We start from the raw sequence: 9,841 nt of genomic DNA on the forward strand, positions 1-9,841 counted from the left end.
GCGGCGTTGAGGGAGACGATGTCTCCATGTCAACCAGGGCCGACCACGCACAACAAACACACACACACACGCGCGCGCACAGATTTGGGTTACAGGTGTGTGGGAAAGCTGTGACGAAGGTGATTGATGACGGCTATGGTTTGTCCGTTTATCTTATAGGAGCGACTAAAGGAACAATACACAGCTGAGTCACTGAGAGAACAGCTGATCAGGGCTCTGCTTGAATAATTAACACAATTTACAAAGGTAAAGAGAAGTTAAATGATAGGAAACACTGACACAGATGTCAAGACGGTTGAGTTAAACGCCAAAATAGCGACGTTGTGTCTTCTTCTTCTTCTTCTTCTTCTTCTTCTGAGAGGAGTGAGTGAGTGAGTGGAAGAGCTGAGTGGAAGAAAGCGTGAAAAAGTTGTCCTATACCTGTCTTTCTGTATGTTAATGTTGTTTTGTTCTCCGTGTGTTTGTTCTTTGTCTCACTTTAGTCTGTTGGTGGTTTGGGGCTTTGTGTTTTGCGTCTGCTAGCAAGCGGGGCTAGCTAGCATGACTGCGGGGTTTGACAAGCTGACACGCCGGCATGGCGTCAAGCTGTGTCCGGTTGTTGGTTGCACGGTGGAGGACTGTAGTTTAGCGGTGGGGGCACTGGTGGGTTACGACAGCGTGAAGTCCGCCTCACGCATGAATAACGCGGTGGTGATCTTCTTAGAGAGCGTGGAGAAGGTGGACCAGGTGGTGGGGCACGGGGTGGAGATTCATGGAGTCTTCACTCCCGTCCTGGCTCTAGCTAACCCCGCTAAGAGAGTGGTAGTTTCTAACGTCCCCCCGTTCCTGAGCAACGAGGCTCTGGAGAAGGAGCTAAGCCGACACGGCCAGCTCCACTCCCCCGTTAGAATGATCCCCCTCGGCTGCAGGTCCCCCTTGTTGAGGCACGTTGTGTCATTTAGGAGACAAGTGTTTATGACTTTGAACGACAACCGAGAGGAGCTCAACCTGGTGTTCAGGTTTAAAATTGAAAACTTTTTGTACACTGTTCATGTAACGACTGACGGCATGAAGTGTTTCGGGTGTGGGAGAGAGGGGCACCAGGTGCGATCGTGCCCGGGGAGAGCGGGGGAGGGCCGGCAGGCTGAGGCTCCAGACGCCGCCGGAGCAGAGGCTCCGGTCACCGCCGGAGCGGAAGCGCCGGCCGCTGGCGGAGCAGAGGCTCCGGCCACCGCCGGAGCGGAAGCCCCGGTTGAGGCGCTGGCCGCCGAACCATCGACCCCCCCGGCTGAACCGACGCCCTCCGCGGCAGCATCAACGCCGCCCCAGACCGATGCACACACGGACGGACAGCGCACCGGAGCTGCTAAAGAGGCAACTAGACAGAACGTCGGAGATGACAGACAGAGCACCGGAGATGAGGGTCCATCAAGTGGACATGTGGAGATCGAGGGCGCTGGGCAGCAGGCAGCAGATGGAGCAGAGGAGATGGAGGAGGACCAGGCCCCCCCCAGTACTCCTCTGAAAAGAAAACCCACCGTCTCTCCTGAAGGTTCCAAGGGCAAGAACATAAGTGCCAAGAGAGTCAAAGAGGCTAAGGTACAGAGGGAAGACAGCGCAGGGCCAGAGGAGGAAGTGAAGACAACAAGTCCGTCGTCATATGACGAAAATGAATATAGTTTGGCTAATGTGAAGATGTTTTTGGACGTAACTAAAGGTATGAGGAATGTAAAAGTGGAAGGCTTCTTCTCTGACACAGAAGATTTTCTATATGCTCTTCAAATGTTTCTGGATGACGACGATGTTGTGAGAGGAGGCTTCACTCGGCCGGAATACTACAGAGTAAAGAAGTACATCACTAAACTGGGGAAGGAACTGTATCAGGAAAGTGATGCAAACAGTGACACAAGCGTTGATGAAAATGATGAGGATATCTGAGTTTGTTTTTCTTGTTTTTGTCCCCTCACGGTGTTGTTTTGTTTAAAGGTTTGTTTTGTTTTGTTTTTTGGTTTAAGCATGTGATGGAGTCCTAGAACTCGCATAATTTAGTTTAAATGTAAGGTTTATAAACACGTGTAAATAAATGTAAATTTAAAAATCAAAAATCTTCTTCTTCTTCTTCTTCTTCTTCTTCTTCTTCTTCTTCTTCTTCTTCTTCTTCTTCTTCTTCTTCTCCTTCTCCTTCTTCTTCTTCTGTGCATCTGTGCTTGGTTGGTGGTCATGTGACTTCATTCTCTGGCACAGGTGCATTACGGTGGAATCACATCCACACTAACTACCCACAATCCCCCCAGGGCCCAATCCACAGGACGCATCACACTGCTTTACCACCTGCTGTGCTGAGGGAGGCACCTAATGTCTGTGTGTGTGTGTGTGTGTGTGTGTGTGTGTGTGTGTGCAGGTAACCCCTCTGTGTCAGGAATGAAACGTTGTACTGATCATTTGTGATTCTGTTCTTATTGCCAGGCGACCAATGGAACGGAGACGTCGTCAGGCGGACGCCATTTGGTAACCACGGAGACTCAGAAACAGCAGCAAGAGGACAAAGACGGCTACCAGCAAGCGCCGAGACATTACAACTCCCTGCCACGGTGAGACAGCAAGCCTTCATTCAGTCTGTGTGTCCGTCTGTCTGTCTGTGTGTCAGTCTGTCTGTCTATCTGTCCCTCTGTCCCTTTGTACGTCTCTCTCTCTCTCTCTCTCTCTCTCTCTCTCTCTCTCTCTCTCTCTCTGTCCCTCCCTCCTCTCTCTCTGTGACTTATCACGTCCTTCCTGCCCTTTCTCCGTCTCTTCAGTTGACTTTTCAGATTTCCATCTCTTTCTCTCCTCTCCTCTCCTTTGTGCCTGCTCTTCCTCCTCTCTTCCTCCTCTCTTCCTCCTCTCTTTCTTCACATCATCTCTTCTTCCTTACAAACCGTCCTAACTAGATTAATTCATATCTTAACTCCAAATCATTTGACAGATCTGGCAGCCGCTCATCATCATCATTGTTCAGTCTAAAGCTTCTCTCTCTCTCTCTTTCTTTCTTTCTTTCTTTCTTTCTCTCTCTCTCTCTCTCTCTCTCTCTCTCTCTCTCTCTCTCTCTCTCTCTCTCTCTCTCTCTCTCTCTCTCTCTCTCTCTCTCTTTATCAATCTAAATTGTAGCCAATGCTATTTCAAAGTTTCCACACTAATGAGTTCATTCTGTTCTGTAGAGGATCTAATAAGGGAAAGTTAAAGTTAATCATAATAAACTTTAGCAGAAAGTATTTCCACCTTAAAACAAACCAGAGATTAAACTCTACAACCACTGCCAATGTAAACAACACAGGACACCTCCTCTGTCTGTGTGTGTGTGTGTGTGTGTGTGTGTGTGTGTATGTGTGTGTGCAAGTGTGTGTGCAAGTGTGTGTGGTCTTTCATAATCCTAGACGGAGCAACTCAGCTGTGCTCTGATTTCAAGCTCTCTCTCTCTCTCTCTTGCTCTATCTCTCTCTCTCTCTTGCTCTATCTCTCCTCTCCCTCCCACTCTCTCTCCCTCTCTCCTCTCTCACTCACTGCCTGGTTGATTCAAACATGTCCCCCTCTCGAGCAGTGGCCCCTCCTCTCACAGGATCAATATGGAGCGTATAGTTCATGTATGGATCGGGTCATCGCTGTTATTTCTGCGATGTGACAGTTGACTCCGACCCTCCCTCCCTCTCTCTCTCTCTCTCTCTCTCCCTCCCTCTGTCTCTCTCTCTCTCTCTCTCTCTCTCTCTCTCCCTCTGTCTCTCTCTCTCTCCCTCTCTCTGTCCCTCTCTCTCTCTCTCTCTCTCTCTCCCTCTCTCTCCCTCTGTCCCTCTCTCTCTCTCCCTCTCTCTGTCCCTCTCTCTCTCTCTCTCTCTCCCTCTCTCTCTCTCTCTCTCCCTCTTTCCCTCTCTCTCTCTCTCTCTCTCTCAGATATTCCCTTCCCTTGGGCTCGTTCCTCCGTGGGGCCCTTTGATATGCATTCCTCTCATAATCTCATAGCGTCTTTTAGCAAACAGTCACATGAGATTTGGCTTGACCTCTGACCCTGGCTGAGGCTTTTAAGACCTGGTGTCTGGCCTCAGCCCCTCATTAAAGAAGTCACATCCCCCAGATTAATAACCACAAGTCCCCTTAAACTCCAACCGCCCATTCTTTCATCCCGCCTCTCTCCGAAGCAGGAAGGCAAAGCAGTCAACCGTTCAACTGTCTCACTGCAGACTGGCTTCTGCAGTGAGACACGGGCGCTGGTTATCTGATGACGGCCAGGCTCGGCTCGGCGTTTGGGATTTGAGGATCGCACTAATGAAGGCTTGTTGTCGGAGCGGGATTAGGCAAGATGGGACGAGAGAGAGGGAGAGAGAGAGAGAGAGAGAGACAGGGAGAGGGGGGGAGAGGGCGAGAGAGAGCGTCTGAGGAGAAAGGAGCACTGATTAGCCTTAAAAAGACACACACACACACACACACACACGTGTCAGGAGCAGTGCTTAACAGTGGCCTAAGTGAGCCGGCAGTAGTTTTCCTTAACGTTCCTGCATTCTTCACCCAAAACAACTCCGGTCCACACGGATAAAGAAAACATTATTCCTGCTTTGTAGACTTTTGTTTATTTGGACGATGCAGCAACAACTGTTTCATTACCCATCAGCCACTGCATGCAGTTGGGCATTGGCCAATCGTAGTGCGCGTGTGTGTGTGTGTGTGTGTGTGTGTGTGTGTGTGTGTGTGTGTGCTCTGCTCGCGTCTTCTTTTTTTCATAAACTCTTGATTCTTCCCAGCTGTTTTAAAGAAACACACAGCGGCCACACATTTCCCTCTAAGCCAACTTCCTGGCTTTGTTTGTTATTTTCTGTCGTTCTAAATTTACCCGTCTCCTTGGCGAGGCGTACTTTCCCATCCCCTCCCTCTCGCAAACCTAACTAATCCACTTTGTGACATATTCTGGCGCGGGAGCGGAGGTGATAAGAGCGGCCGACTCCCCTGACGCATCCATCAGCGTCACATTCCTGTGGAGCCATGCCATCGCCGCTCGCCTCTCCTCCTCTCCTCCTCTCCTCCTCTTCAGCCTGGGAGATTCCAGCTTCTCCCTCCTAAATCTCCTCTCTTCTTTCATCTGCTAGAACTAAAAGGAACATTCTCCAAAACACACGCACACATGGCTCGCTCCGTTCTGAACCAGCCGCTCCCTCCTGCTCCGCGTTTTGGCCGCGCCGCTCGCCAAGCCGGAGTGTAAACGCATGAGGCCGTGCCAGACATCCAGACCCAGATATGGAGCATGTGGTGGGGCTCACGCTGCAGTCTGTCCCTACATCTGTCCCTCCAGCAATTACTGTACATTCACACACACACACAGAGAGAGAGAGAGAGAGAGAGAGAGAGGGGGGGAACAGAGAGATGGAGGCATGTTATTGGTCACTGAGATAGATTGATGGACACAAACACATAGAAGCTGAGCTCATATCAGTGTGTGCTTCAGCTTTCACACACATTTCTAACACGCAAACTGAACTAAAGTCACTAAACTTTGCCAAGAGGAAGCGTGACATCGTCGGCAAAGCGATAACGATGTGCTTTCTGGCCGTGCTGTCACTCATAACGGAGGCGGTGCTTAAATGTAAACGATACCCAGAGGAAGCAAACAGACAAATGAATGTGAAGCAAAAGAAGAAAGGATTGATTGTGCTGCAGTCTGATATGATTCGTCTGAAGCTCAGGCATGACTCTCGTCTGCTCGCAGCTCTCACACACACGCTTTTGATGTTCAGGTTTGTCAGACGGCATTTCTCACTGTGAAGCAGAAGCGTTAGACATGAAAAAGGAATTGCCTCCATTTACTCACTTAAAGACTCCATTTTTGGGCCAAACTGAATATTTTTCTCTGCCACGCAAAAAGCTTTGAAAAGTAAGAAGCCTATTCCGTCTTTTGTTCCTCTCTGCCTTTCTGGAACGGAGAGCCGGCCTGATAAGAGCTGCAGGCGCGGCGGCGGCGGCGGCGTCCCTCCTCGCCGCCCCTCCTCGCCACTGTGTGCCGCCAACCCTCAAAGCCTTTTAAGAGCCTAGCAGGTCAGCCAGGTGTGAATGTGAGCTCTCTTTGCACCCCGGACCTAAAAAAGACACAGTCGCAGGTCCCTCCATCACACACGGGCCTTAATGGATCCTAATAATGGAGGAGCAGACTTAACACTTTAGCCAAAGACCTAGCGGTTCCCGACGAAAGGCTTTTTGGGGCCAATTTCAAGACGGGAGCGTTTCTGGCAGAGAGGCACGTGAGCGAGCATCCTTAGTTCTGCGTGCAAGGGAGATAATATGCACGTGTCTCTCTCTCTGTGTGTGTGTGTGTGTGCAACTGGGGCTATCCTGTCAGCGCTGGCAGGCAGATGGAAGGCGGCGAGGCGGCGAGGCGGCGAGGCGGCGAGGCCTGCCATTACCGTGTCTGTGCTGTAAGTGCACCCGTCTGCATCGCCAAAAAGGAGTTAAATGGATGAAAGAAGCCATTTTTATCGGGGAGGTTTTAACATTTGTGTTTGTTTACAATGTGGAACTAATAGTGCCGAGGGCGTCTCAGGCGTCTCCCGTTTGTTTTCCTGTCACTTCCGTGTCCGGGGGCCTTTATGTTGCTGGATTCTAACAGATCCACTTTACTCCTGCTGCTCCTTCCTGCTGGATTCATGTTTTAACTCAGCACCTCCACCACTTCCTGTGTGAGTCTGTGTTTAACGTGGGAACAGTCACGTTCCCCCGGCTGCAGCAGCGTTCCTTCCCTCCGTCCTGCTCCTTTGACCTTTTTATCTGTCTCTCTGTGTTTAGGCAACCTCGTAAGAACTCCAGCCCCGTCTCCCAGGAATCGTGGGACAAAGCCTATGCCCCGGCGGAAAGCTTCCAGGCCGCCAATGACGGCCCTCGCTACGCCGGCCGGCCGCCGCAGCAGCAGCAGCAGCAGCAGCAGCAGCAGCAGCAGCAGCAGCAGCAGCAGCAGCAGCAGCAGCAGCAGCAGCAGCAGCAGCAGCAGCAGCAGCAGCAGCCGCAGCAGGGAGCGCGCAACGGCTACCTGGGAGGCTCCGGCTTCAACGCCCGAGTCCTCCTGGAGACGCAGGAGCTGCTGAGACAGGAGCAGAGACGCAGGGAGCAAGAGGCCAACAAGTCCAGGTTGCTGGCCCCTCCTCCCGCTCACAGAGACCACATCCAGGGCCCCGGCTCGGCCCCGGATCAGGGTCCAGCTCCATCCAAGGGCCCCTACAGACAGGACGTGCCCCCTTCCCCCTCACAGCTGGCTAAGCTCAGCAGGATTCATGGCTCAGAGAAAGGGCGGCCATTTTACTCCTGAGACAGTGGAGAAAGGGAACAGGAGAGTTTTTAATACGCTGACATACAAAGATGTTTTTATGAGACTGTGGCTCTAACATGTCCATATATTTTTAATAGATTTTCTAATGCTATGAATCCAGAGGTGAGAGAGTGTGTGAGATGTTTTATTGTGGTAAGTGGTGATCCTGTGCTGAAGTGCCTTTGAGCATTCACCACTTTAAAGGCTTCAAACCCTCATTTTAGAATCCACGACTCATAAAACTCCACTTTGATCCACAGAGAGAAAGAATCATCGCATCTAACCTCAACATCATGACTCTGAGGATCACACGCTCCATCTCCATGACCACCATGTCCATGTTGGTGTCACACACACACACACACACACAGAGACTCCGCCCCCCCTCGTCCCTCATGTGACTGGGGTCAGATCTGACTTATTAATTAATGTATCTTATGTAAAATGGATGGATGTCTTTGTGTGTGTGCGTGTGTGTGTGTGTGTGTGTGTTGTCCTGTAGGGAGAAACACAACCTCTCTGTCTGCTCTGTCTGCTCTGTCTGCTCTGTCCCGGGCCCTCCGTCAGAGCCACGCGTCTGTAACCTGAACCTGCCGGCCCGAGGTGTCTGCGCTGTTCCACGCTGAATATTTCATCAGGGCGGTTAGATGGAGACCTCAGTGTGGATGAACTCAGTGTGTGACTGCAGAGCCACAGAGCAGGAGACACAATACAGCTGATTCTGTTTCCCTACCATCATTATGTCCATTGACAGAAAACCACTTGGGAGCTTTTTCATTTCTCAGTCAATAATTACAGGGGCAGTTTTCAGAGCGTGTGTGTGTGTGTGTGTGTGTGTGTACTTCCTTATGAGAACATGAGTTGAGAGTAAAAGTGTTGGAATGGGATGCGTTTGAAAGCCAAAGAAGAGGAATCGCTTATGGTTGTAACTGAGTAGCTTGGGTTAGATTAAGCAGAATTCCAGGTTTAAGCTTGAGATGAACTTCTTGTATGCATGTATTGGACATCTCAGGACATCAACCACTATCCACAATTCATCAGTTTAGCCTGGTATTTGCTAACACAGATGATGCAAATGAGCGCAGTGCTGCTGCTGCTGCTGCTGCTGCTGCACACTTTAAAGACACCACAGTGTGGGGAGAGCAGCAGGATGCACCAGTGTCTTTATAGATATTGGTTAGATACAAAATGCAGAACATAAAATGCATAGTTTGGGACTATTTCACCCTGTTGCCCCCACAAAACAGCCACTAATTCAATTTAGGGTGAATCTGGAGGATGAGATGTCGTAATCAGGCCCAAAACTGAACTCAACAGGGTGAAAATGGGCGACAATCAAGGAGATCCACATTTGACAGTATGTATGTGAATGTGCCATGAAACAAATCCTGCCAGGTTCCAGGTTCTCCTCTCCTCTCCTTGGTCCTCTTCAGTCACTCTGCTCTTTGTGTTTGTCATTTTAGGGGTAATGGTTTCATCTTTGGAGTATCAGCTGGTATGAATTACCATACATGCATAAGAACATATACATTTGACCTGACGTGCATACTTCAGGGGACATCCCCTTTGAAACTCATTCCACATTTGGGGTTCAGCTTAGATTCCTCTAGTTAAAGGTCCTCACAAGTGGAGGAACAAAGGCTGCAGGTCCCTGTTGTGTTGTGTGAGTACACAGCGTCTTTCATGGGTACCAATGTTCCTCTGTGTGTGTGTGTGTGTGCCTGTGTGGCTGCCTGTGTGTGTGTGTTTTAGTGTCTTTGAACACTGCCAGTAAGTGGATGCTCCAATATGTCTGTGAATATGTCTTGGCAGCCATATGAAGCACTTGGCGGTTGAGTGGGAGAAGAGCAAAAGGAGTAGGAGGGAAAGAATATGTGAGGCCTGACCCTGCAGATGATTCAGTTAATGGAGTAATCACAACTATTCCTCCGAGTCTCTACTACAAACACATGCTTACCGATTAGACCGCACTCGCTGCTCCCCCCCCCCCCCCCTCCTCTCCCCTCCTCCCTTTCTCTCCCCTCTCTCTCCATCAGGCTTCACCCCTTTATTTATCTCCAGCAGACGTACGCCTTGCATGTTCCTGCGGCCGCCTCGACGACTCGCCGCCTCTGCCTCGTCCTGACCTGGGGGGGAGGAGCTTAAGTGGCCAGACTGTATATGTTTGTCCTCGTATGCAAATGTGCTAATATCCCCAAATGCAATGTTTATTATGAGTGTTTTGTTATGAATGTGTGTGTGGGCCGTCTCTGTGACATGTGGACTCTTCTCCCGTAAAGCGATGGGTTTGTGGGGGAAATCTGTACCCGGGGGGAAATGAGAAATATATTGTTATTGTTTCATTGCGTTTTTATGAGCATCCCTCATTGTGTTGTATTATCCACAATATGGTACTATAGTGGTAAAACATGATTCATATGTAAGCACAGTGCAATCTTCTCTCCTCTTCTTTTTTTTTTTTTACAGCAGTGTGTTATGAGAATAGTTCCCCGCCCGTCTCTGTACATACTGTATCACATTTTTCAATGAATAAATTGAGGGTAGGTTCAA

General features: G+C 49.9%; 1 protein-coding gene across 7 annotated transcripts in view; it reads left to right on the plus strand.

Annotated features, from left to right (window-relative positions):
* LOC142988755 (partitioning defective 3 homolog) overlaps nt 1-9,841 on the plus strand; it is a 269,011-nt gene extending 259,170 nt beyond the window's left edge. For 5 of the 7 annotated variants that reach the window (XM_076137995.1, XM_076137992.1, XM_076137994.1 and 2 more), the window contains 2 exons: nt 2,446-2,570; nt 6,775-9,841. In XM_076137995.1, the coding sequence (XP_075994110.1) occupies nt 2,446-2,570; nt 6,775-7,291 (642 nt within the window). In that variant the 3' untranslated portion in view covers nt 7,292-9,841. The remainder of the gene's footprint in view (nt 1-2,445; nt 2,571-6,774) is intronic. The other 2 variants (XR_012960619.1, XR_012960620.1) reach the window with 2 other exon arrangements.

Source organism: Genypterus blacodes, unplaced genomic scaffold, assembly GCF_046128005.1.
Source record: "Genypterus blacodes isolate CSIRO-AG114 ecotype Tasmania unplaced genomic scaffold, CSIRO-AGI_Gbla_v1 ptg000348l_1, whole genome shotgun sequence".
Taxonomy (NCBI): Eukaryota; Metazoa; Chordata; class Actinopteri; order Ophidiiformes; family Ophidiidae; genus Genypterus; species Genypterus blacodes.